Below are 27,368 nucleotides of genomic sequence, written 5' to 3' on the forward strand. Positions count from 1 at the left end.
GCCCTAGGTATTCTTTAGGATTGGCAGGAATGATTTTGGTGGGTGTTTGCCTGCCCTTCCTTTGAGGGCTTTTCCATGCTGCACTCCAGAGGATAGTTTCTTAAAGCCTCTAAAGCCCTATTGGGAGCTTGGGAAGAGGATGGAGTGTCCATCAGTGGCCTCAGCAGGATCAGAGGTGATGGCAGAGCTGGGAAAAGCTCTCCTGAGTACCACAGAGGCGGTGGCTCTTAGGGGTGTGCCACCCCACTCCACCAACCTGGCCAGTGGGGTGGGGTCTGATGACAGGTATGACAGAGCGTAGGTCAACATCGCTGTCTCTCTAATGTGACCCCATTCCCACTTACACCCTTGTCCAGTGATTCTGCCATCATCAGGTTCAAACCTGAGCCAATGAGCTGCTTGATTCTGGCCTGTGGGCCAGATTCGAGTCAAATCCTGGCTCCTCCTTGGATTTGCTGTGTGACCCTGGGCAAGTCACTTGCCCTCTCTGTGCTTTGATTCTCTAATTTTATAAGCTAATTTATTTAAATAGCCTGGCAGTATCCCTGACCCCTACCACTTACCGCTGCTCATTATCCAAGCACTACCCCATAGGCTATGGTACAGCCTGTGTTTGCCAGGGTTCCCAGGGATGGGATTGGTCTACAGATGTCAAACTAGCTGAAGCCGGTCATTACAAGATGGTTGAGGTGAATGTGTCCTGAGAAAGGCAGAGAAGGCTGGTGGTCCTGCAGCTTGGGTTATGGAATTAGGGATTAAATACCAACTTGTTTTCACTTGGTTGAGTTCTACTACCAATTTGAGGCCTTCCAAACATCATGTGTTACCTCAAAGTTCAGTCTCTTCATATATAAAGTGGAGATAACTCTAGTACCTATCTCCCAGCATTGCTGGGCATAAAGGACTGATGAAATGGGAGTCTCCTTTCTGTCACTGAAGTCTTTAGCCTCTGCTGGCCCCACTCCTTCCTCCAGGGTTGATACTAAAAATAAAAATAGGAAAACTCTTGGAGGGTTGGTCTCTAGGGAGCTGCTGGCTTGGGGTCCAGCTTGACCCTCCTCCGTCCCCTCAGCCTCCAAGCCAGATGGAAGGGGCTGGGGAACCGACCCTGGAAGTGAGCCGAGTGGAATGAAAGGATAAATGGTGGAGGGGGAATGTTTCTGTTAGGCCACGGGAATGTTTGCTTTCCTTCTCCAAGAACTAGTTGTGGTCATGTAAATTACCCTGGAGGAAAATCTGAGGGTCCCGAAACCCATCTGTTGGTTTTCATAAAAAAGAACGAAAGAAAGAAAGACAAAGACAACAATCTTTGTGGTCAGCTTAGAAGTATTTTAATCATCAATGAACAAGAGAAGAATAACCCCCTGGAGCAGGCAGGAATGCAGCTAGGGGACCTGAGAAGGAGGCCCAGGGGAGACAGCTGGTCCGCGTGCCACCTGCCCCCGCCCCGAGCAGAGCTGACCCATGCACAGAAGCAGCAGGTAACGGGGGGCTCATACGAGGTCTCACAGGGACCTACCCACCTGGTCTCATTCCCTTAGGGGACGCACTCTCCACCCATAGAAGTTTAAGGTTAAGGTATTTCAGGGGTGTGTGCTGATGCCAGGGTTGCTGGTAGGGAAGGACCAGGGGGGTTGTGTATTTGGACGTGGTTGGGGGCCTATACACTTGTGTCTGTGTCTGTTGAACATACCCAGATGCGTGTTAAACATTGTGTGTGCTTAGGAGAAACAGGGTATGTGTGCTTATGTGATTGGGTCTGTGTGTGATGGGGAGAGAGTGTGTATGGGGGGTGTTTGCACTGTGATTGGGATGTGTGTGGTTGTAGAGTGTATGTTTGAGGCTGTGATTGGGGTAGGTGTGGTTGGGGTTTTTCTGTTTGGAAGGGTATGTGGAGGTTTTCGTGTGTGATGTGGTTAGGGCAGTGTTTGGTGGAGACGGGCTGTGCTGGTCTGAATCTGGGGTGGACCCCAGAAAAGCCATGCCCTTTGATCCTCATTCAGTATTGCTGGGTGGGAGCATTTTGATTGTTTCCATGAAGATGTGACCCACCCAATTGTGGGTGGTAACTTTTGATTAGATGATTTCCATGGAGGTGTGCCCCACCCACTAAAGATGGAGTTGCTTGCTGGAATCTTTTAAAAGAGGAAACCTTTTGGAGAGAGCCCCTTTTGGTAGAGCCACGTGAAAGTCAACAAACGCCACCATGTTCGCCATGTGCCCTTTCAGCTGAGAGAGAAACGTTGAACGTCATTGGCCTTCTTAATCCAAGGTATCTTTCCCCAGATGCCTTAAATTGGACATTTCTATAGATTGTTGTAATTGGGACATTATCTCGGCCTTAGAACTGTAAACTAGCAACTTATTAAATTCCCCTTTTAAAAGCCGTTTCATTTCTGGTGTATTGCCTTCTGGCAGCTAGCAAACTAGAACACAGGCATACAGCCATTGCGCACACACACACACACACACACACACACCTTGGCATCAACATCCAAAGCATCCCCAAAGACCCCCCAGCACCACACCCAGACACACACATACAGACAATACTCAGTGCACAACCCCATACCCAGCACATAGACCCATAACACATTCTCAAAACGCTCCTGCAATGTATGTGCATGTGTCCATGTGTGTGACTGGGTTGTGTGAATATTTGTATTTGCATCTGAATATATTGGAATTTGTGTTTGAGTATGAGTTTAGGGATGGGTGGAATGGTCATGGCATGTGCTTGTGTTAGGAGGCTAGTTTGAGAGCATGGTTGGGAGTTTGGGTGGGCATTGTAGGTGCAATGTGTGAGTGTTAGATGTATACAGTTGCACTGGGTATTGAGTGTACATTGGGTGTGCATGGAGCCGAGGCGTGAAGTATTCGGAGAATTGTGTTTGATAATCTGTTTTGTGTATATCCGTATGTATTGGATGTAGCAATGTGTTTTTGGTGTTGGATTTGTGTGTAGGTATGTGGCGAAATGTTTGGCTTGCAGTGGTGTGTGTGTTGGGCGTGCATTGAGGCTATGTGTGTGTGCTTTGTAGAGCTCACAATGCTTAGAAGGAGATGGGTTCTCTGGCCTGGCCTGGGCTGTGATTTGAACCCAGGCGCCTGTAGCCCCCACTCCTTCCTTCCTTCTCAAATTAAGGACTACATGGGGTGCTGGGGGAGGCAGCTGGGGAGATTTCTTGGAGGGAATGAGCTTGAACAGGGCCTTAAAGGGTAAAGAAAGCACTGGTGTCAAAGGATGCTGTAGGCAGAGGGAGGCAGGGGACCACCAGCACATTCGGGGAAAGCAGCACCACGGATAGCAGGTCTCAGGGTGAGGAAGAGCAGAGGAAAGGGGCGGGTGTGAGATCCAGAACGTGGAGGCTTCCAATGCCAGGCTGAGAAGCAGGGACTTTTCTCTGCAGGCAGAGGGAGGGAGGAGATGGGAGCAGGATAGCCTGCAGAGCTCACCTATGAGAGGGCCCTAGCAGGGGCGGGTGTCCCCAACAGTGCATGGGGCTTCATGCTGGTTCCCCGGACCCTGAGCTGCACCAGAGCAACCATTAGAGTTGCAAACTCTTCAGTAGCCCAGGGAGACATCAGACAGAGACTGTCACCCCATCTGATAGACACTGGGCAGGAGGGAAGAGGAGCCCGAGGTCATAGTGGAGTGAACTCCTGCAGGGACTCCTCCTCCTGCACCCGCGTTTGTTCCATCAGCTGCAAGACGTGGGCTCTCAATCCTGGGCTCTGGGGCGCTGAGTGAAGGTGGGCCTCCACACTCCCCAAAGCATCGCCCCAGATCTTCTCTAGGCCTCACAACAGCCCTGGGAGGCAGGTGTTTTAAATTCCTTTGTATAAATGTGACATAATCACATGCTCGAAATTTCGAAATCACATGCTCGAAATTTTGCAAAGCAGAAAGAAAAAGCCGGCGACTCTAAACCCCACTACCAACGTGGAATGTTTTTCTTTGGGCTTTTTGTGGTCTATGTAGGAGATAGTACTTAGCACAATGCCTGGCACAAAGTAAATACTCAACAAAGGGGTGCCTTTTTAAAAATATGGCAAAAGGTCAGAGTGCAGTGGGGTTGGAGGTGGGTTTGAGGCTTTGTGCACCACTCACAAGGTATGCTATCTTGGAGGCAGTACTTCACCTTGGTTCCTCAGATTCCTGTCTTAAAATGGGGTCATTGAGAAGATTATCAATAATAGTTAGCATTATTAAGTTATGCATCATGGGCTGAGAAGTTTCCCGTTATTCCATGACACGTCATTTTCCTTGGCTGCGTTATGGTCCATCATGTGGATTTAGTACAATTTACCTAGCTGTTCCCTCCCTGTTGGACATTTGGGTTGTTTCTGCCCTTCCACTACTCGTATTTCATAACAAGAATATTTCATTGACTATCTTCTTGCATAAAGCGTTTCCCGATCTCCAGCCTTGGCCCTGGGTAGGTGCCCAGAACCGAGATGTCAAAGGGCAGTTTGAACCTAACTCTGTGTGAGTCTGTACCTTCTCTACGCAGAGTTAAATCTAACCCTCCAACCCCGAGGAGGATACTCTCTCCCCACCAGGGTTCTCTGTTCCCACCGGCACCGCCTGCTCCTAGCCCAGGTCTACTCCAGAGAAAGACCCAGAATGTGGCTTGTTAATGTGTTTATGGGCTGGGCTTCCTCTGGTGCTGACCGCTGAAAGCCTCATCAACCCTGATTTGCAGTGGGCTGGCTCCTGAGCCAGAGTCTGGAATCCCTGCAGGAGAAAATGCCTTTTCCAGCCAATCTGAGTGTGAATGGCTGTAAGGAACCTGACTCCTTCCTGAATAAAACTGATCCCAGATCCCCAGAGGCTGGCAGAGGAGATGGAAAAAACCTCTCGAGATGCGTTCATCCTGCTGGCACCTGTCCAGAGAGTCCTCTCCCTTTAGAGGAGTCTCTTTCTCTGCTGCCACCATGCCAGCCTCAGGAGGCACCGCTTCCTGGTTGGAGCCTTGGGTGTGACCTGCCCTTCATGCCACACTTCCACTTTCTGGCCTGAGCGTCTATAGTGTGGAGATGTTGGCAGCAGTAAGGTTCTGAAACCCTGCAGTAATAACGACAACAGGAATAGTACCCGCCTTGTGCAGCTCTGGGGATCAGAACACCTAATACATATAAACCCCCTGCAACAGGGCCTGGCACATGGTAAGCCCTGAATGTATATTAGCTGTTGTTTCAGCTCAAAAATGATTTTGCTTTTGTAGATCCTATACCTGATAAGGGATTTGTCCCCATAATGTATTGAGAACTCTTAAAACTCATCAACACAAGAGATAAATAGACCTATTAAAAATGGTAAAGGAGGGCTGCCTGAGGATCACCCGCCATCATGAATGACACAGTAACTATCCGGACCAGGAAGTTCATGACCAACCGACTACTTCAGAGGAAACAAATGGTCATTGATGTCCTTCATCCTGGAAAGGCAACGGTACCTAAGACAGAAATTCGGGAAAAACTAGCCAGAACGTACAAGACTACACCAGATGTCATCTTTGTATTTGGATTCAGAACCCATTTTGGTGGTGGCAAGACGACTGGCTTTGGCATGATTTATGATTCCTTGGATAATGCAAAGAAAAATGAACCCAAACACAGACTTGCAAGACATGGCCTATATGAGAAGAAAAAGACCTCAAGAAAACAGCGAAAGGAATGCAAGAATAGAATGAAGAAGGTCAGGGGTACTGCAAAGGCCAATGTTGGTGCTGGCAAAAAGCGAGCTGGAGATTGGATAACAGAAAGAGTAAAGATTCTTCAGTGACTTGATCCGTGATTGTGCAGATATTTCACCAGAGGATTAATAAAACTAAAAACTTAAAAAAAAAATGGCAAAGGATCTGAGTTGACATTTCTTCAAAGAAGATATGCAGATGACCAGTGAGTGCATGAAAAAAAGAAGCTCAACATAATTAGCCAGTGGGGAAATGCAAATCAAAGCCACAATAAGATGCCACTTCCCATCCACCAGAATGACTGCAATCACAAAGATAGGCAATAACAACTGTTGGCAAAGTTGTGGAGAATTTGGGACCCTCAGACATTGCTGTTGGGAATGGAAATTGGTTGTTCTAGTTTGCTAGCTGCGGGAATGCAACACACCAGAGACGGACTGGCTTTTAATAAAAGGGGATTTATTTTGTTAGTTCTTCAGAGGAAAGGCTGCTAACTTTCCACTGAGGTTCTTTCTTACGTGGAAGGCACAGGATGGTCTCTGCTGGCCTTCTCTCCAGGCCCCTGGGTTCCGACAACTTTCCCCGGGGTGACTTCTTTCTGCATCTCCAAAGGCCTGGGCTGAGCTGCGAGTGCTGAGATGAGGAATGCTGAGCTGCTTAGACTGTGCTACATTGCATTCTCTCATTTAAGCACCAGCCAATTAAATCAAACGTCACTCATTGCAGCAGACACGCCTCCTAGCTGACTGCAGATGTAATTAGCAACAGATGAGGTTCACGTACCATTGGCTTATGTCCGCAGCAACAAGACTAGGTATGCTCACCTGGCCAAGTTGACAACTGAATCTAACTAACACATTGGTTTAGCAACTTTGGAAAACAATTTGGCAGCTCCTCAAAATATTGAACAGAGTTACCATATGACTCAGCAATTCTCCTTCATTATTCACAAAAACTTGAATGCACGTTTACGGCAGCGTTGTTCATAAGAGACAAAAAGTAGAAACAACGTAAATGCCCATCCACTGATGAATGGATAGATCCAATGTGGTATATCCATACAGCAGAATATTATTTGGCCATAAAAAGGAATGAAGTGCTGATGCATGCTACAGCATGGTTGAGTCTTAAAAACGTCATGCTAAGTGTGAGAAGCCAGTTATGAAAGATCATAATTGTCTGATTCCATGTATATGAAATCCCCAGAATAGATAAATCTATAGAGATAGGATGATTAGTGGTTGCGAGGGCTTAAGGAGAGGAAGAAATGAGGAGTGGCTGTTCATTGTACAGGGTTTCTTTCCTGGGGTGATGAAAATGTCCTAAATTGGCTGCCATGGGGCATGTGCAACTCTAGGACTATACTACAAACCACTAAATTGTATTCTTTAAATGGTGGATTTTATGGTTATGTGAATTATATCTCAGTAAAGCTGTAAAAAAAAAAATGACTTTGCTTAAGGCTCATGGAAGGCAACAGGGATTTACACACAGAGCTTAACATAACCAGAAAATCTACCTCACCCTTGACCTTCCTCCTGGTTTGCCTTCACAGGGCAGGGCTGTCTGTAACTTTTACTTGCCTGAGCATTCTCAGCAGCTTCTGAACTCCTGCGAGACTTGTCCCCAAAAGCCAGGCCCAGAGTTCTGGACACAGTAAAAGGCAGTGTGGTTGTTGCAGGAGGCCGAGCTGGGATAAAGCGAGCATGACAGCCGTGCCCCAGGGTGAGCCGAGGTCATGGGTTTAAGGGTCTGGCTGAGAGCAGATGTCCACACGTCATGGTCCTTCTCCTCTGCTGTGAGAGCCTCCTCCCCCTGTGATGGACATGCCAGTGACAGTGGTGGCATGTTAAAGGCCGCACTTAGTCCCACCTGCAAACCCCAACTCTCTTATTCAAGGTGTGCACAGATGGCCTGTTGCAGGAAAGACAAGGTCTGTGAGGGAGGCCCTCAGACCTCACCCACGTGAGCTCTCTGCCTCCAGGTACCCTAGGCACAGGCCTAGGTGTGGCATGTCAGGGCTAGAAGCGACCTGTGAAATCACCTTCAGATCCCTCCCCTTGATTTTACAGATGCACAAACACCAAGACCCAGAGAGGGGAGGTTGTATTGTGGAGAAGAGGTCGTGCAAAGGAATCAGACAAATTTAGGTTCAAGTTCCATCTGTCAGGGACTCCTGAGATGGCCTTGGGCGAGAGTCACCTTTAACATATGGAGTTGTTGAATAGGTAAAGTGAGCAGATCCGGAGTCCAGTTAGAGCGTGGCAGCTGGAGGGGAGAAATCCAGCCTGCATTCAGCAGGAAGCATCTCACTGGGCAGAAGAAGCAAAGAGGGGCAGCAGGCAGCAAGGAGAAGTCAGAGAGAAGCAGGAGATTTCTGTTCTTGCATTTTTAAAACTAAATATTTGTCTAAATAAATAAATATATGTACAAGTTTTATAGACTTATTGCAAAGAACATGGAAAACTCCATAAAGCATAGATAAGAAAACAAAAATCTTCCCACTGCCCACTCAGAGAGAGCCTTAAGTGAGACCTCTTTTGGCTGTGTCTGGCTTCTTGAGTAAAATAGAAATGGACTTTATGAGCCGTATTTCTAATGAGAAATTATTGTCGTTCCACTCTAGCCGTCCCCGGCAGCCCAGGCTTGGCTCTGCAGGAAGGGAGAGGCAGAGAAACAGAATTTGTCAGGCCCAGTCTGAGCCTGGTTCACCAAGTTTGCATTCCAGATGTACAGTCGTTCCAAATAGGATGAAAACCCTCCATGTTGTATAGTTTAGCAAATTCATTTTAAATGAAGCAGGCTTGAGTGGGCCTGCAGGATGCATAGAAGAGCTCTGGCTGTTGAAGCTGTGGGGAGCTAAGTGTGTTGGAGCTAAGTTTTTGTGAGGAGCTAAGAAATGTGACCTTCCAGGCAGGAGTAGGAGGTGAAAAGTGGAGAGGAGCCAAGGACCCAAGAATCCAGAGCCAGTCCTTTGGTGATGAAGGAGGAGACAGGTGTCTCATGTGAGAATCCGCTGTTACTTTTCACATGTTGAGCCTGGAGCTTTTTGCTGCTCTCCTTTCTCTGGGTGAAAGGAGAGTGTCCCAGAGGCCAAAGGTCAGACAAGCACTAGGCTAAGAGTCTGCAGGCCTGGCTTCCTGTCTTGGCATTACCAACAACTTGCTGGGAAACCTTGGGCCTATCTCTTCTCCTTCCCCAGTCCCAGTCTTCCCATCTGTAAAATGGGCAGATTTTCTCTAGCATCCTTTCCAAAGCAGACCTCCTATGATTTTAAAAGAGCCGCTCTCCTTGCCCAGAGGTGCGATAGGATAAGGGTGGCTAACCCTGACTGAGCAGGTCATTCTGGCCAGCAGATATGCCCCAAGCACTTACCATGTGTTCAGTCCCATGCTGGGCCCTCAGGAAGAGGCCACTCAGTGGGACCACCATTATCCATGTCTGATTCACACAGCTGGTGGCAGGAGAAGGGAATACGATGGCTGTCGGTTAGGATGCTAAGTCTCGGGGCCTATGATGGGGGGAAGGACAGGGTTGTAAGAAGAGCTAGGGAAGCCTAGCACTAACTCAGTAGGGGAATCAAGGAAGGCTCCCTGGAAGAGGTGGCTTTTGAGCTGAAATTAAAGGATGAGCGAGGCTTTACCAGGGGACGTGGGAAGAGAAGGGAGTTGTAGGGAGAGAGAATGGTGGGAATGGAGGCACAACAGGGTAGGTTGCATGGAGTGGCCGCCTATCATGGTCTGGATAGAGCCCAGGTGGGCCCTGCCATCTCTTATCTCATTTAGTCCTTACAACAAACCTGCAGGGAAGGCATGTTAACTTTGTTTTACAGAAGGCAACTCCAAGAAGGTTAAGTAACATGCCTAAGGACCCAGGCCAATAAGCAGGAGAACTGGGACCTGAATACACATCTGCCTGAGCCAAAGCCCCTCACTCCTTTTGGCTGGCTCAGAGAGGTGCCCCCAGATATTCGGCTGAGGCTGTAGAGATGGGTGTTAAAGGAGCTCCTCTCCAGCACTCTGCAGCTCGAGGCTCCTGCTAGAAATGAAATACAGCCCTTGCCTTCCTCCTTCCAGATCTGTGGCTTGGCCTTGCCCGTGGCTCCTCTGCCCCAAGAAGGAACCCATGTATCATCATTATCTAACTAAACTGGCCGCTCTGTCTCCGTGAGATTCCTCAATCGTCACTGGCCACAGGGGTGAAAGAGGAGCTCGGTGCCATCACCCGTGAGAGGAGGCGTCTGTGTCCCCCAGCGCCTCGGCATGGGGAGATCTCGGGTTCCTGGATGCAGGCGCAAAGCTGTCACCATCTCAGGCTCCATCCTGCAAGGTGGCCCCCATCCAACCGTGTCTTCCTTGGTGCTCAGGTCACCTCTGAGGGTCATGGTGTCGTCCCCACATTTTTACGAGGAGACTGAGGTCAGAAGGAAGCCGTTTGCCCACATCACGTAGGACAGGAGCACGTGTTGGCTTCAGGTCCTGACGCTGATCTCTCTGGCTCCATGGTGAGAGGGTGGGAGCACCCAAGGTCCTGTTGTCCGCGACTGTCCCAAAGTTACATGCTGAACTAAGGAAAGTCTAGAATCGCAACCTAGATCTGTCTATGAAAGTACTAAAATGCCCACTCTAATTTTTAAAAAGCTTATCCAAAATAAAATACTGAAAAATGCAAAGAAATCAGTATAATTTAGAAAGTAAAGAGTGTACTATAAAGGAGAAAGGAAAAGTTGCCGCTAATGATAGCATGCAGAAATAACCGTTGTTTAACTGTTCGGAGTATTTTTCCAGACTGTTCTTTGCATGTGTATGATTAGCCTTTACTGTGATGGAATCATGATCCGATACTTACTGCTCATTAACCTTTTATTTTTTCACTACCAATGTATTTTAGACATCTAGCTATATTGTGATTAGCTGAGTAAATGAATGACTTGTGAATGAACTGCAGTCTGTCCTGCTGTACCACTGGACAAGTCAGGATCTCTGGACTCTGCCCCCAGCCTGCCTTCCTGGGAGCCTGGAGCTATCCCATCACAGCTCTATTCCATCACTGACCCCTGTCCTCTGTAGCCTTGGGCCCCAGTCCCTCCATCTGTACCAGGGGATTTGGGGTGATGAACTATGTTATAAGAGGATCTGATGCTGACTCTCCACAGTGTGGGGAAGGGGCAATACTTTACTTTTACGAACATCCTCAAAAAGCAGAAGATGCTGGAACCCAGAGAGGTTAGGCGACTTGCTGTGGCCACAGAGTTGGAGGGGAGTCAGGATTTGAACCTAGGCTAAGGAACCTCTAGAGCACTCTGCACCCCAGTTAGGTGCCCTTCTGAACAGACGTGTGGGAGCTGGAAGCACCTCACCCGAGAATCCAGAGACCTACACTTTTCCAAAACTGGGGTGGCAGGGGAAGCCTCCCGTGAGCCCTGCCTCTCTGGGCTGCCTTGGTGTCCCCACCTGCAACACGAGGGCTCCCAAGCCAGGCGGTCCTGACATTGCTTGTGTCCCAGGTTCCCTTGCAGCCCAGACCAGCCCCCCTCCTTTTACCCTTGCTGCCATCTGGGTGGCTCCCTCTTCTCCTAGCCCCACTTTTACAAGGTTGGCCTGCTTATTCTTTCAATTATTCATTCAATCAACAAACACTTCCCACACTGCCTCTCTGCTCCACCCTGGGCTGGGTGCTTGGGACTCACAGATGAGCCCCAAGACCCAGAACTCCTGCAAAGAAGCCACCAAGGGAGCTGAGCCTTGGACCTTGAGGGGATTACAGGCTGAGGGAACAGCACATGCAAAAGCATAGAGGTACCAGGTTCTCAAAGCCACAAGTCATCAGTGGAACTGAAACCTGGAGAGGGACTAGGAAGCTCAGGGAGTCAGCCCCGGCTGGGAAGTCCACAGGTCCAGGTCACAGAAAGCTGGGAATGCCGGGCCGAGGGGCTGGGCTTGTATCTAGAAAGCAACAGGGAGTAATAAATGAGTTTTGAGCACTGACGAGGTCAGGTTTGCAATTTAGGAATCTCTCTAACTGCAAGGCTATATGATAGATTTAGGAGGCAGTGACCAGGGTGGAAACAGAGAGACCAGTGCGGAGGGTGACAGGATGACCATATAACTGGCATTGCCCTGATGAGTGACCATGTGGAAGGCCTCATCCTGGACCACCCAGCTACTTCCTCAAGGCTGTAGCTGCAGTCCTGCACACCCACCTCATCTCAGCCCCTGCTGGACAGCCTCTGGGGCCCTGCCTGTGCCTAAGTGCAAAGCAGCGGGTCACTTTCTGTAAACCGTCCATGCCCAGGTCATAACTGAGCCTCTCAGCACAATGGTGTCCTTCTCTTTTTGTCCTCCTTAATTGTAGATGCCAAAGTGAAATGTTTTAATTTTGGTTTGTTCCTGACATACGGCTAATGAGTTCCAGGCGTCCCCCCGAGTGGGGCAGCTCAGCTGAGCCGGGCAGCTCAGCTGAGCCGGGCATCGGGGCTGGGCCATGTTCCCCAAAATGCCCCCCCCGCCACCTCCCCCCCACCTTGATTCTCAACCAAGTGCTCCCAGTGTTTCTCCTTAAGGACTTTATCACATGGATATCATTTTTTTTTCAATCTCTGTTGTTCATTCTTCCGTGTGGTAACCAAAGGGTGTTTCTCCTTTGCTTGAGAGTTGAAAGCTCCCACGAGGACAGGACAGCCTGCCTGGTCCGGCAGGAGACACATTACCCCTTCAGACCCATCAGACATCCTGGATGCAGGTGAGGGGTGAGACGTCTCCCCCAGACCCCTCCAGAGCTTTCCAACCTTTGTTGGGCTGAACAGCTCAAGAATTTAGATTTTAGGGGAAACAGACGCTCTCAGGGAACCTGATCAACAGTGCGGTGACTATTACTGTATCAATATTTCCCGGTGGCATGGAGACATTTAGTTCCTCTTTGTTTCTAGACATGCCTTTCCAGCAGCCCAGCGTTTCCTCAATCCGCAGAGCCCTCTGCGTTTTTATTACAGGCAGGGGAAGAACAGGGGTCTGGCATGAGGCAGATGACCTGGCTTTAATCCCGAGGCCGCCCCTTATTCCTTGGGTGCTCAGAGCCTGGTCACACTCTCTCAGAGCCTGATTCCTCATGTCCGGATGGGGATGACCGTGGCACCTCCCATCTGGTGTATTCTGAATATCAAACAGGGTAATGCACAGAAAGGATGCTGCCCGGGCCTGCCTGACTCCTCACGTCCTTTCCCTCTGCCATCACACCCATGGAATCCCTGTGGGGTGGACATTAACTGTCCTTGAACTCACTTCCTATTCTGAGCCCCCACATGCTGGGTAGTAAATCCCACGTGGTTCACAGACCATCCCCCATCTTTTCTCCTCCGTTTGCCTCCACATTCTGGGATGTAGGGGTGCTTACCTCAAACCAAGGGGTCCTCACAGTCATTTCTTTACACTGGCACCTGGTGAGCTGTCCAAGGTCCTGCCCTGACTTTGGCCCCCTGTGCATCTGAAGGCTGACTGGAACCAGCCCAGACTCAACATCTGCCCTGTTGTGTCAGGTGTGGGGCCTCCTTGAGGCATCCAGAGCCCTGCCTGTCAGGGGTCCCAGGTGGTCTTGGCCATTCTGGGCCGTGCGTGAGAGAAGTCCTGCTTTCAAATCCAACAAACCTACTCTGAGGTGCTTGGCTCCAAGATGAAAAGACATAGCTCCCCTCCATCTGATTGTAGAGACCCCTGCCATTGACACATCTTGCTTCCCCTCTAGTGTCCCCTCTGAACTTCATTTCAAGGATGGAAGCACAGGAAGCATTGCTGTTCCCTACTAGCTCTCCCCTGGCCCCTGCCCATTTGAGGAGCAGCCTCTGGACAGCCGAATACTCCTCCCTCCCCCCATGCCCTTCATTTCCCTGAAGGCTCCTCTGTTTGTTGCAGGGTACTTTCATTCATTAACAAGAGCCCACTTTGCGCCAGGTCCCATGCTGGACACTCTCAGATGGGTTTATAGCAGAAAAATTGTTTGAAATATTAATCATGCCTGAGTCATCTCTGTCCCCAGAGTTCTTTCTTTCCGTATGGCCCCGAATCCTGGGAGTTTGAAACCTAAAAGTCAGAAAATTACTCTGCTGCTTTCTGTCCCCAAGGCACTTGAATAGAGACTATCCCGCAGGTACCAATTTGACAGTTGAAAGGAACTGAGGCCCTGCAGGGAAAGGGACTGTCCCAGGATGCTGAGGCCTCATGTGCTTGGCCAAAGGTGCTCCTCCATGCTGAGTAGCTGATTGTTGAGTCCATAACCCGTGTCACCATGGTGAGGTGAGGGAGGCACTGGCATCAGTCAGGACAGAGTAGCAGCTACTCCTCACTGCTGAGAATCCCAAGTGAGCCCTTGAGCACAGACCTCTGAGCCCATGGATTTGGGCCTTTCCCTCCTTCCTCAGCATCCCTGAGTATATTGCACAAGACACCATCACCAACAGGAGGTACTGTGTATTGTGGACCTACTGTGTGCTGCTGTGCTGCTGGAGCCCCTGGAAAGAGGAATGCTTTGCAGACTGAGACACTCAGCCACCTGCAAGTGTTGTCTCTGTCTATTGCCATTTTCTCATTCACTCCAGGTCTTGGGTTTCATTTGGTTGGTTCGTGGAATTGTGTGTGTGCAGGGCCGATTTCCTGGGTCTGGTTCCACATCCAAATGATATCCACATCCCAAATGATATCTAACCATGGCTCAGCACTACAAGCTCCCCCAGACCCCACATCTCCACTGGGGGCTGTAAGGTCCCCATAGAAGCAGGCTCAAACCCCCCCCACACACCTTCTTCTATCTTTGGGAGGCTCCATATAATCCTGGAAGGTGGCTCCCTCTCCAGGACTCCCTCATCTGCTGGGAATAGGAACTGGGTTCCTGCCCAAATAGGGCCTTTCTTCTGGAGACAGGCCTAGCCCAAAGGCTTCAGTGCAGTCCTGGGTGAAGAAAGGATGGGGTCCCTGCAGCGCCCACCCCACCAAGCCTTGGAGCCTCCTCCCATGAGCGGGTACAGCGTGGTCAGCTGCGGAGGTTGGCGTGAGCCCCCCTGCCTCACCCTCCCTTCACCTTACAGCGTGCCCCTGCACGGGCCCCACCTGCCTTCAGCCTGCCAGCCTCTCCAGGTGGTTTTGAAGGCCTAGTGAACTGAGCAGATGACAAGACTTTCCCACACTGGCCTCGGATCTCATAGCCCCACTCTGTCACAGGGCGTAGAGTTTGAGCACTGGAGTCAAACCCAGGCTTCACCCCTCATTGGCGAGGTGACTCCCCACATGACTGAAACTCCCTGGGCCTGGTTTCCTGCCTTTGACATTAGGGGATCATTGCACCCACTTAACAGCATGTAGGAGAATGTGTTTAAGGAGAGCTCGGCCCAGTCCCAGGTACATAGTATATGTGAGAACTGCTGTTAGAGTGCGAGTCCCTCTCCTGCACACACCCACTCATTCATTCATTTCATCAGTGGGGCGCTGTGTGTCCAAAGCTAGGTCAGATCCTCAGGGGCTCATAGTCCAGAGGACAGAGCTAGGCCAGCGCCCTCTGGCCTCCCCTCCCAAGACTCCCTTTCCAGCCTCTCCCTTCCCTTCTTACTTCAACATCTCCAAGTAGGACTAATGGAGCGCAAAGTCCCATGGAGATCCCATAAGGGACTCAGAGGACAGTAACTTCAGGGCCAGAGTCCTCTTCCCAAAGTGAGGGGTTGAGGAGTGGACCTCAGCTCCAGCTGGCTGGCCTCTAAAGCTGGCCAAACATGGAATTACTTGACATCTCAGAGAATGATCTGGCACTGCTCGTTTCTCCCATCGAAATCATTGTTGTAAAATAAAATAGAACTTCGTACAAAAATGAGAAGTTGATCCCTGAATGGTCTGCCAGACTATTGTAACCTAATATATTTTACTCTTAAACCAGAAATGTGTTTGTTGAGGAGCAAGTCACTGGCAAGTGCCAGAACTGGAGGCATTTCTTCCTGTGCCCCCACCTCATGCCCTGTTCCCCAGAAACCCACTCAGATTCTTAGAGCATGAGAAACAGGATCCTCCCTCCTCTTTGGGTTGCTTCGGCCCCAGGGAGGGAACTTGACATTCATTAGACACCAACTGGGTGCCAGTCCCTACCTAGACGTGCTATTTCGTTTACTTCTAACAGCCACTTTGCGGTGGCCCCATTTTACAGAGGAGAAAAACGAGGGCAGGATGGGCACGACTCCCCCAAGCCCTTGGCTGTCCATGATGAGCCTGGCGCAGACCTCTGTCCGATGACTTCACGGCCTTCAGCCTCTGGTGCAGTGTCACACACATCACATGGGTGTGAGTGGCAAGAGGGGAACTCACGGAGCGGGCTGCGCCCAGCCCTGCAGATTCCAACATCTGACGTGCACAGCCTTCTCTTGTGTGCTGGGGATCCTGGATTTCCACTCTCCCACCCCCCCAGCCAGAGCTTTGAAGGGTCCTCGGACTCAGCCCTGGGGTGGGGGTGCAGGGGTGTGGGGGCGTGGATGCCGGGTCCTGGGAATGGCCCCTGCTGGCTTTCAGCTCCTGCCCTCTGTTCGTAAGCTGCACGCGGTGGGCATGGATTGCCGTGGACTTTTTCCAATTAGGTTCTGATTTTCCCCTGCCTGTTACTATAAAACCCCAGATGGTCTAGGGCTTCACGGTTCCCAGAACATTTTCCCCCGTTATTTTAATTTTCTTTTGTAACACGCCCCACATGTGGGAACGGAGCCTTTCAAGTCTCTGGGCCGTGTTTGTCAGCCCTGTGCCGCCTTGTTTTCCTCTCGGTGTGATGGCATCTCCTCTCTTGGAGGAACCAGGAGAAGGGAGGCCACTCTCTTTTCCTGGGCCCAGGTCAGGCCCAGCCTTGTGCACCCGGAAATGGAACCCCGTAATGTACACCTGGTTTGAAATCATAGCAGCAGCTCCTGAGTGCCAGGGTTTTTTGTGCATCACCTAAGGGGTCCCCGAGGCAGTGCCCAGAGCTGCCAGGGACACACAGAAGGATTTGCACTTCAACCAGACCCAAGGTCAGAGCTCTGACAAGTGGAATGGACTCGCCCAGGGGCATCCATTTGGGAAGCCTGTTGGCAGAATTTGCACCCGGGCCTCTCTGATGCCAGGTGTAGGGGTGAGTGGGAGAGGTGCAGATGCCCCCAAGCTGTCACCAGGAGCCAGATCACACCGGTCAGAGTGCCAAACTTGGCTGAGAATGTGTCCTGGCTGCGGAGCCACAAGGGCTGGAAGCAGAGGAGTCGTCTGAGTAAATAGCCTTGTGCTGCCCCATTTGCTGAGCCACACCAGTGATCACAGAGGGTGCGTTCTTTGAAATGTTTGGGGATCAAGAGAAAAGAGGTTTCTCAGCTGGTTTCCTGAGCTGGCCAGCCCCCCAGTGAATTGCCACCTGTGGGTCTGAATGGCGAGAGCCCCCAAAACTCCCATTTCCTCTTCCACCTCTACTTTCCCTGCTCCCTTCATGTTTCCAGAATATACACCACCCTTCCACTCGCCCCGCCTTAGCTCATGCTGTGTCTTCCATGTGGAATGTTTTCCCTTGCACCCCTGTTTGTCCAAACCTGCCTAAGTATTAAGGCCCCTCACCTTCATGAGGGCTTTTGTGACTCCCCCGCCTGCCCCCACTAGAAGCCCCTAGATCAACCCCTTCTCAGGGCTCTGAACACATTCTGCTTTGTTTGGAGCTCTGGGTCTTTGTTTTCCTGAAGTCCCAGCAGCCAGCACACTGCCAGGCACACGGAAGGGCAGCTGTGTGAGGTTAGGGGGAGGTACGATTCAGTGTGCAAAAAGATGAGAGAATGAATTAGTGAACTCAAGAAGTAGGTGGGGAGAAGAATGATTAAATGAATGAGTGAATGATGGGGGTAAGCATGAAAAGTAAACGGAGTGGTTGGATAAGGGAGAAATGGGTGAATGGGGAAGGAACAAGTGACCTTCAGAGCCATGGGGTTTGTCTGACATTCCTTCCATGTGTTGCTGATGGATGGATCACTTCTTAGAGAAGATGGCAGTTCTAACCGCGGCTTAGCCCAGGCTTGGTGCCCGTGCCCTGTGGTGCGGTGGGAGTAATCCCCCATCTCTGTCCCCACATCCAGATACCCAGCTAGGAATGGGGGAGTCCCAGGGGGTCTCCACTGCAGTTATACACCTGGACATTGGCCGCAGGGAGGCAGGTGTCCAAGGCAAAATCTGCCCTAGAGCCTCTGAGAACTGGGGTTTGGGGGGGGACTGCCAGGAAGGCCCCACCCCAGAAGGTGCCCCCTGGCCTGCAGACCCCATTAGGCATCATCACACCTTGGGTCACAGTCGCATTTTCTTGAGGTCCATCCTCCATCCCATCTTGGGGAAACTGAGGCCCAAGGCCAAGGATGGTTCCAAAGTTGGCTCTATTTCTGCTCTACCACAAGCCATGTTTCCCTTCTGGCCACATCTGTGCCCCACAACCCAAAAGTGGTGGCTCCCTTCTCCCTGCTTCCCTCCTGGCACCCCCAGAGCCTGTGCATGAAGCCCCTTCAAACCATTCCCCATAAGAAGCTGCTTCACTCTCATTGGAGTCTGTTCCTGGCACCCAAAGGGAACTCATAGTGCTTATTCTGCGAAGAGTTTTGGCCACACCAGTGGAAAACACCAACATCAGGGCCCTGCCCTTTACTTCTGGAGTCAATGAAACATGACCCATGTCAGAGTCCTCTCTGAGGGTACATGGGAACGCAGACAGGAATAACGATCATGATAATTTATATGGAGGATGCCCCGTGTGCCATGTTGTTTAACCCTGACAGCAGCTCTGCGAGCTGGTTGCGCTCATCTTTCTCTTTCAGAGAAAGAAACAGAGCACAGAGAGGGGCACTGACTTGCCAAGGTCACACAGCAGGGCTGTGGCCATGGCTGAGCCAGGCTGTAGCCCAGGTCTGTCTGCTTCCCAGGTCTGAATCCTTCCCTCTGAGCTCTGACACACAGACCATGGAGGGCCTCTAATGCCAGGCCAGGGGATTGACTAGACTCCAGAAGGCACCATGAGCCCTGGGGGAATTCTGAGCAGGGAGATGATCCAATTAGATATACAGTTTATAAATGGATTTAGAAACCTTAGGGGCTCTCTGTTGGGGGCTGACTGGCTCTGAGTGAAGGTGTCAGCTGCAAGGCAATAGGGAGGGCTCATGGGAAACTAGGGCATGCACGTCCTAGCTTTAGGATTCCATAAGACGCCCTCCTACCACCATGTGAGCCCTGGCAGGTCCTGGTTCCCCAGAATACAGATGGAGAAACTGAGGCCCAGAGAAGGAAGCAGGCATGTCCAGTGACTTCCTTATAAGAGGTTGAGCCAGGACTGAACCCTGGACTAACTCCCAGGAGCCATCCTGCTCCCCTAAACTCGATCTGCTCCAGACCCCACCCCCACATCCCAGCCTGGACCAGAGCCTGTACCCCTAAGGGAGCCCCGGGGCTGATGAGAAGGTTAGTCCAAATACCATGCATGAGAGGAGGACAGGAGATGAAGCATGAGTGTTGGAGAGAGGACATGGGGGGAAGCCTGGAGACATGTGACACACCCATATACCCCCTCCACACACACACACCACACCACACACCACCCCTCTACGGAGGGCAGTGGGCCTGGGAGAAAGCCCCTCCACTTCTTACCTTCTCTGTGACCCGAAATGACAGCTATAGCAACAATATTGGGCAGGAACTTGGTGTCAAGCTCAGCACTTCCTGTGCACTTTCTCATTTAGTCTTAACCACCAGCCCCCACAGTTGGTAGGGCACACCCAGTTTATGGATGAAGAAACTGAGGCTCAGAGAGTTGAAGCAACTCACCTTAGGTCACTCAGTAAGTGGAGCAGCCGAGACAGACGTCCAGGTCTGGGACCACTGCGCTGAATTGCCTCCCTTGTCACTTGGCATCCCTGAGTCTAAGCTCCTTTCAGACATTGTAGAGAGTCACACTTGCCTGCAGGGCCATGGAAAGGATAAGAGGTCGCATTTGTGCAAGTCCCAGGTCCAGCAGAGCGGGGAACGTAACAGGTGCTGAAGCACTGAATGCTCCCGTCCTTCCTCGCCACGCCTCTATGATCCCCATCTGGGCAGTGGTTGAATGGTGGGGACCACGCAGGGACCTCGGCAGGACACAGCAAGCTACGCCCGAGTCCCGTCAGGGCCCTGGTTCGTTCCTGGGGTGCTGGCCCTGCCAGGGATTCAGCTCTACCATGGGTACCTGCCTCACCCGCCTCCCAGACCAGTCCTGATGGGGTGACACCACTTCTCTCCTTGCCATTGCCTCTGGCTCCACTCCCATGAGAGCACCCGAGCCTGCAGCTCCGTTCTGGGGTGTTCGGAGGGCTGGGGCGGGGTAAGCACGACAAGGCTGGGCCACTGCACTCGAGCATGGCCCAGGCATCCAAGCACATGTGCCTTGATGAAGATTGGAGTGAGGAGGGTGCACCCAGAGGGGTATGTGTACCCCATGCTCAGCAACCCCTATTCTTATCCTCCTTGGATTGCGTTTCCAATTCATCCTTTGCCCCCTGAAAAAGATGCCAGCCAGCCCTGGCCCCAAGAGGCTCTCAGACTCTCAGCCTGGAGAGATGGAGAGAAGACAATGGCTGTGCAGTGGAAACCTAGCCCACCAAGTTCAGGAATGTGACAGAAGAGTGGCAGAGAGCCAGGCGGGGACAGTGGTTAAAGGAGGCTTCTCAGAGGAGGTGGCGCTTGAGCAGCCTGAGCAGATGTTCTAAGTGCCCACCTGAGGGACAGGCACTCTGGGCCGAGGCAGCAGCTCAGCAGAGACCCGGAGGCGTGAGCGCTCCTCACCCATTCAGAGAGAGCCCAGTCCTCCCGTGCACCCCAGCAGGATACGAGTGGGGCGTCTGCAGATGGGGGAGAGGCCGCAAGGCCAGGTTGGGAGAAGTGTGAGCGCAACGCTGAAGATTCTGAACTTTTAAAGAAATACGTGAATGAAATTGTCAGAGCGGGAAGGGAAGATGTCCCAGGAGCAACGAGGCCTGAGCAGAGGCCCCGGGGGCAGGAGCGTCTGGCTGAAGACAGATGGTTGGCCCAGTAGGAAGAGAAAGAAGATGATACACCAATCTCCAGAGCCGGGTAGAGGTTCCTAAATGCAGAAAAATCACACAGTCCGTGAGGAGTTATTGCCCCTCGGCCTCAGATGGCCTCCTCCCTGCACCGGCTGGAGAGGAACAAAGAGACCAACAAGCGAGCGGGCCGCCCAGGGGAAGCCCCGTCCCTCAGCCGAGCGCCTCTCCTTCAAGTTGGTCTGAACTTGGTTCGAGGCCATTGTAGGACAGCAGGGCAGGGGAGGGGCGTGGCTCTCCGCCTGTTTACTCCTCAGTCAGGATTTCTCCTGGTTTTGATGCATAGAAAAGGCACAACATCTGGCAGTAGGAAGCGGAGCAGCCTCTAAAACCCAGCTGCGGGCAGCTTGCCTTGGCCAGGTCCCAGCACGAGCGAGGCCAGGCCTTCAAGGAGGGAGCTCGCCTGGGGCGGTCACTGTCATTGGGTCCTTGTCCTCCCATCTGTCCAGGCGCTTCTGCCCTGGTGTCTGCTCCAGCCTCCTCCTTTTACCCTGGCTGGGGTTTCCAGGGCCCTCGTTGATGACTGTTGTTTGTGGCTGTTTTCTCCTCGCTGGCCTTGCTGTTGGCTCACCCAGGCCCCCACCTGTCACCCAGTGGCCAGAGGGGTCTTCCTAGAGCTTGTATCTGCCCCCTGCCCCTTCTCATCTGAAAGCTCTGCCATGGTGTCCATTGCCCCCAGGGTGGATTCCAGACCCCTCAGCTTGGCATTCGAGCCCTTGGACCTTCCCCACCACCACGCCTGAACCCACGTTTACCAGCACTCGCCATTGTAGGACCCTCCATAGCTCACAGGGAATCTGTGCCCTTTTCACACTTTGGCGTTTCTGAGCCTGTCTTCCCTTTGGCCTTCAAAGCCAGTCGCCCGCATTCTTTGGGAATCCCAGTGATTGTCCAAGGCCCAGGGTGATCAGTGATTGAATGAAGTGAATGCTCCAGTGTTGGACAAAGCTGCCTGCGTTGTCTCCCACACCTCCTACCCTCTCTCCAAACTTAATGCAGCCCTCCCCGCCTCCAGGCCCTGGGGCAGCCTGGACTGGGACAGGCGCCTCCTCTGTGCTGCCGGAGACAGCAGTGTTTCCCTCCAGGACAGCTGTCACCACATTGTTTTGTCATGGCAGTTTATGTGTATGTCTCCCTCCTGGGCTCTGTGCTCCTAGAGGGTAGGACCTGCTTCTGGGTTCTCTCTGAGCCCGGACCCAGTCTGTCCCATGGAACTTTCCCACAACAAAACTTACCGAATGCTCCAGGTCACCCTGGATTGGGGGCACTGACCTCGCGGGGGCAGGAAAGTAAGCCAGAGGGACCACAAGGTCTGAACTCTGCCCAGGGTCCTCTCTGACACCCCCGTAACTGCTAACAGTTAGGTGACCTTTGAAAATGGAGAGGGAGGGTTGTGCAATGGCGGCCTAGTGGCAGAATTCTCACCTGCCATGCTGGAGACCCGGGTTCGATTCCTGGAGCCTGTCCATGCCAAAAAAAAAAAAAAAATTGGAAAGGTAGTGGCCAAAAAGAGACTCATGCCCAGCGCATAAGAAGAGGGTGGTCAGGTGTTCCAGATATGGACACCCTCGCAAGCATCTGTCGGTCTTTCCTCCCTCTACAGACAAGGGTGTGGAAGGACAGGCTGGTGAGTTCTAGCCCTCAGGGGATGTGATTACCCCATTTCATCTGGGCCCCCTGCTGCTGGGAGCCCAGGCTGGCCCCTGGTCCAGAGAGGTGGGATTATCTGGTGGGGGTCAAGGGGGTCCAATCTGCATTAGGTGCTCTCGATTGGCACTTTAACCCTGGGCCTGGTGGTGAAGCCAGTAGCTCGGGAGAGGGAGCCTGCCTCTGCTGGCCTCTGCCCCCTAAGGGTCACCTCCCCTGTCCACCTGCCCCTGGGAAGGCAGCAGGTATAGCCGGGCCACCTGGACTTTGGTGTCAGACTTGGTCCAGGTCCTGTCTCTGCCACAGCCCAGCCGTGTGACCTTGGACAGGTCACTTTGCCACGTGAAGCCTCTGTCGGTTCATCCATGAAATGGGCACATTGGTGCCTCATGCTTCCCGGGGTCATTGTGAGGTTAAGTACCCTGCACCACAGCTGGTGCCAAGCAGGTGTCAGCCAGTGTTGGTGCCCCCTTCCCACACCTGGGGGTGCATGCTGCCTGAACATCGACCTGGCTGTAACAGAGAGCACAGAGAAGCAAGAAGGAGCAGCCTGTTGTACTTCAGGGACCACAGTTGGCTTCCTCTATCAGGCAGCATCCGAGCTGAACTTGGAATACTGCGGGGACATTTGACGGGTGGTTTTGAAACCACCTTCCTTGCTGAGCACCTCTCATGAGCAAAGGTTGCAAATTGCATGGCTGACTCCTGATGCTGTTACTAGCGTATGGGGTGGGAGTGAAGAGGCAGGAAAGCATGGAGGTCGCAGGGGCCAGGAGGGCTGTCAGCTGGAAGCAGAGGATCGGCTGTCTATGTCAGAAAATTTCTTCCCATATGGCCTAGAGGATGGAGGGGAGGAGACAGGGAGAAGTTAGAGGACTCTCCAGGGAGAGAGGTGGGAGCTGGGTGGTGGCCGCAGGTATGGGGGCAGCCTGGGGCCATAGGAGGAGGGAATGAGCGGGGAGGAGGCCACACACCTGCTCTTTCCCCCCACTTGCTCCCCACTGTGATTAGTTCGTTCGTTGCTCTGGGTTCTCCCACCTCACCCCCAGACCACGAGTGTCATATGTCTGCACTGCACCCCACTCCATCCCTGCGCCCCAGCCCAGCCCAGGACATGGCACAATGGGAGCACTGACAGTGACAACCAAGTGATAAATCCAAGACACTTCAGTTCACAGTTGCTGTCCTGATGGTAGTTGGCACTGATGCCACACCCTCGGGGGCAGAGCCCTTGGACAGCCACGGTTTCCTAACCCTTGAGTCCTGAGTGGCGGCCATAGCCTGGGATTTGTTGTCAAGCAGATAAGGCAGAGAGAGCTCAAGAGCACTGTCCAAAGACCTGAGGGGACAGAGCCTGACTCAAATCCAGACCTCTGGGTTCCAGTTCCAGGGGTCTCTGCACTGCGCCGTGCTGCCTGCCCTCCCCGTCAGGTCAGTTTAGGGCCGTGCTGCAGTCAGAGCAGCAGGCAGTGTCCAGATGGCCTGGGGAGACTTTCTTCTCGGGTCCAGGCGGCCCCATTTCTAAATCACAGGTGAATTCTTTTCTGAAAACCACCAGGGCTTCCCAGTCACAGAGTCGAGGCCCCAAGTGTGTTGCCAGGGAGCTGAATGGGAGCTCCTGGGGCCCTCAGGCAGGACCCGGTGGGGAGGTGGGTGCCAGGGACCCAGCAGCTGAGGCTCCTTCCTCAGCCCGCGGTTGGGGAACTGCTTTCCGGGCTGGGTGGTGGGTCCCGCAGGGGGCTGCCGGGCGCCCCTCACCAGCTTCTCCTGCAGTTCGAGGGCTGCAGCAAGGCCTTCTCACGGCTGGAGAACCTCAAGATCCACCTGAGGAGCCACACGGGGGAGAAGCCATACCTGTGCCAGCACCCCGGCTGTCAAAAGGCCTTCAGCAACTCCAGCGACCGCGCCAAGCACCAGCGCACCCACCTCGACACGGTAGGCCCCGAAGGCGGAGGCTCGGGGGTGGGGGGGGGAAGGAGCGGCCAGTGCACACACCCCCCCCCCACACACACACTGGTCTAATGCAGGATGGGGGTCAGTGTCCCGGCAGATGATACTTGGGGGTGGGGGTGGGGTGCTGTCCTGTGCATTGCAGAATGTCTATCAGGCAGCGGCCCTGACTTCTATCCTAGCTGCCGGTGGCACCCCAACCCTGAGTTGTGACAACCAAATCTGCAACTAGATATTGCTAAATGTCCCCTGGGGAGGGGGGCAGACTCGCCCCTGCTTGAGAACTGCTGCTTTAGCCTGTGGGTACCAGCCACCCCAGCCCAAGCACCAGCCTCCTTGTATGTCGCCATCTACTCCCTTGGGCCATGGAGGCCGCCCCCTCCATGGGGACAGGCCAGAAGCTTCCATGGCCATACTTTGCCCCTTGGACAGTGTGGATGAGGAGTCAAGATGAGGCAGTGCCTAAATCCCAGGCCCCTTAAATAGGGACCTGGTCATCTCTTTCTACCCCCCTGCCCTCCTTTGTGCCCAGGAGTGTGATAATCCACAATTGGATTGCAGTTTTGGCGTGAGCCTTCCCCCTTGTGTGTTGGCCTCAGTAGCTATCAGTCCACTTCTTACAAACATCATCTCCCGACATCTCATCCCAACTCTGCAAATCAGGGGAGTCCTAACCTATTTGCAAGCTGAGGGAAATGGGGCTCAGGGAAACTCGGTGCCTGCTCATGATCGGGTGGCGGAGCTGACTCAGACCTGGGCCCCAACCCCAGTCTCTCGGCCCTGGGAGGATCCCGGCCCCCCACGTGAGGCAGGAGACCAGAGTCTGCAGCCAGGGTCTGCATCTGGGCCCCAGACCTGCGTCTCTGAGGGTGGGTTCTTGGGGTGCAGGGTGGCCATCCGTCCAAGCCTGGCTGGTGTACAGGTGAGGGAACAGAGGCCCATCCCAGGTGAGTCAGAGGCCCTGCAAAGGCAGAGGTCAGAGCTGGAAGAGTACCGACAGCCCTTTATTTTGTAGCTGGACCACTGAGACTCGGAGAAGATTGGGGGGGAAGTGGGGAGTGCAGAAAAGAACAAGGAACTCATGTTCTGGGGGCCAGGCCAGGCCCTGGGTTGGATGTTCTACACATATTGTCCCTACCCCAGGATTTAATCCTGGTGACAGGATTAAAGTAGGGGCCTATACCCATTTTGCAAACAAAGGAACTGAGACCTGGAAAGGCTGAGTTATTCACCCCCAGCTCCCAGCTAGGTAAGTGGCAGAGCTGGGATGCAAAGCTGACTCTTACTCCAAGTCCGGTGCTCTCTGCTAAAACGGCCCAGTGGAGCTGAGCAGAGGGGGTGAGGGCTGGAAAAGAAGGGTCTGGAACCCCTGACCCACTTCTGTCCCAAACCTGAACCCAAGCCCTCTCTGCATCCAGGATTCACTGCCACTGGCCATGTTTGGGACACGAAGTGAAGGGTCATTCTAACACATCCCTCTGGCCCTTCATTACCTTTTCACGGGCTCAGCTTGTGGGGCCCTGCCAAGCCCTGAGAGGAGCGGGTTTGGGCCTCAGCACCAGGGGTTCTGTCTCCCTCCCAGATGCCACAAGGCAGCCAGGCCTCTGCCCCCTGCCCCCTGCTCCCACCGCTCCCAGGCCTGGGGAATATCTCTCCAGACCTCTCCGGGTCACCTGCCCTCTCTTGCCCCCCATCTCTCCCTCCCTTCTCACTGCATTTCCTGGATGCAGCCCCAAAGCAACAGGCCTCTGGCCCCCACTTGGTGTGTGAAGCAAGCTCCAAGGGCTAGTTCAGGTCAGGCCCAGAGTGAGCTCGCAGGGTATCTCAGCCCTTCATCTCCCTGAGGCACCCTCACGAAGCCTGGGAGGTGCAGCCGCCCAGCCCAGCACCCTGCTCATGCCCAGCTCCCACAGAAACACTGGCAGCCAGCTCCACGTTGCTAGGTGGCCTTCCCAGCACCCATCACTCAGAGGGCCAGGGGGTCAGGCCCCATGCAGGAGGCGGGGGGGGGAGGGCTTGTTTCCAGAGTGGAACCAGCCATGTCCCCGGCTCCTCTCTGGCATCAGAAAATGCGGGATTCTCTCCACGGCCAGGCAAGTTTAGGGAAACAGACTGAAGAGAACGAGGCCTGAGTTCTAACCCTGCCCCTGCTGCCTGGTCCTCGTGGTCTGGGGAAAACCATTCAGCATCTCTGGGCCTCACTTTCTTCAGAGGTAAGATACTTACCTCAGGAGAGGGAGTTGAGAAGATCAAATGAGGTGACATAGGCAAAGGCCTAACGTGCAGTCTGTGCAGAAAACACACGTGCTCTCCTTTCTTGTCCTATGATTCACTGATTAAATGCTGACCAAATCCTGCCACATCCCAGGCACTGAAGGTGCAGTTCGAGTCCTGGCTGCCGCAGACTCCCTGTGTGCCCTTGAACAAGCCACTGTCCTGCTCTGGGCCTCAGTTTCTCCCATCAGCAAGATGGGAGGAGATCAGCAAGACGGGACTGCTCAGGGCTGCCAAGGAGAGGAGGCGCCCCTAGCAAAGCGTCTTGCATCACTCTTCTGAGCCCTCGGGAAAACCCTCCCAGCCATGATTTCCTCATCTGCAAAGTGGGGGTGTTTCTCGTGGGGTGGGTGTGAGACTCAGGCGATCCTGGGAGGCAAGCGCTTAGCAAAGCACCTGCACGCAGGAAGCACTCAATAAAGGGGTCGCCACTCTTTGAGCAGAGGTCCGGAGGGGCCTCGCAAGCCAAAGCGCACTGCTCTCGCGGCACGACGATGTCTCTTCTTGTTTTTAACAATAACAAGACAGCCCCGGCTTTTGGAGCCTTTGCAGCAGCTCCAGGCCTGGGATTTGGCTGCTGGCTTGGGACAGGCACAGGGTTTCCTGAGGGCTCGCAGGGGAACTGGGCCTGAGGAATGTTCTGCACACATTGGGCCCTGGAAAAACAAACACGGAGACGGTCTTTGCCGTCCTCT

The 27,368-nt window shown here is 53.0% G+C and overlaps 1 protein-coding gene, 1 long non-coding RNA gene and 1 pseudogene across 9 annotated transcripts in view; 2 read left to right on the plus strand and 1 right to left on the minus strand.

The window, feature by feature from the left end:
- The window catches only part of LOC143674205 (small ribosomal subunit protein eS24 pseudogene), a 28,744-nt pseudogene extending 17,525 nt beyond the window's left edge, over positions 1-11,219 (plus strand). For 2 of the 5 annotated variants that reach the window (XR_013170954.1, XR_013170955.1), the window contains exon 2: positions 5,229-5,858. The product of XR_013170954.1 is annotated as a small ribosomal subunit protein eS24 pseudogene, transcript variant X1 (transcript). The other 3 variants (XR_013170958.1, XR_013170959.1, XR_013170956.1) reach the window with 3 other exon arrangements.
- Positions 1-27,368, plus strand: part of GLIS1 (GLIS family zinc finger 1) — a 307,452-nt gene that overhangs the window by 259,329 nt on the left and 20,755 nt on the right. For all 3 annotated transcript variants that reach the window (XM_077136419.1, XM_077136418.1, XM_077136429.1), the window contains one exon: positions 24,223-24,384. In XM_077136419.1, the coding sequence (XP_076992534.1) occupies positions 24,223-24,384 (162 nt within the window). The remainder of the gene's footprint in view (positions 1-24,222; positions 24,385-27,368) is intronic.
- Positions 7,795-21,852, minus strand: LOC143674206 (uncharacterized). Its single transcript, XR_013170962.1, has 4 exons — positions 21,558-21,852; positions 19,532-19,664; positions 9,075-9,210; positions 7,795-8,011 (listed from the first exon to the last, which is right to left on the minus strand). It is a non-coding gene; the product is annotated as an uncharacterized LOC143674206 (long non-coding RNA).

The sequence above is a fragment of the Tamandua tetradactyla genome, chromosome 2 (assembly GCF_023851605.1).
Source record: "Tamandua tetradactyla isolate mTamTet1 chromosome 2, mTamTet1.pri, whole genome shotgun sequence".
NCBI classification, from domain to species: domain Eukaryota; kingdom Metazoa; phylum Chordata; class Mammalia; order Pilosa; family Myrmecophagidae; genus Tamandua; species Tamandua tetradactyla.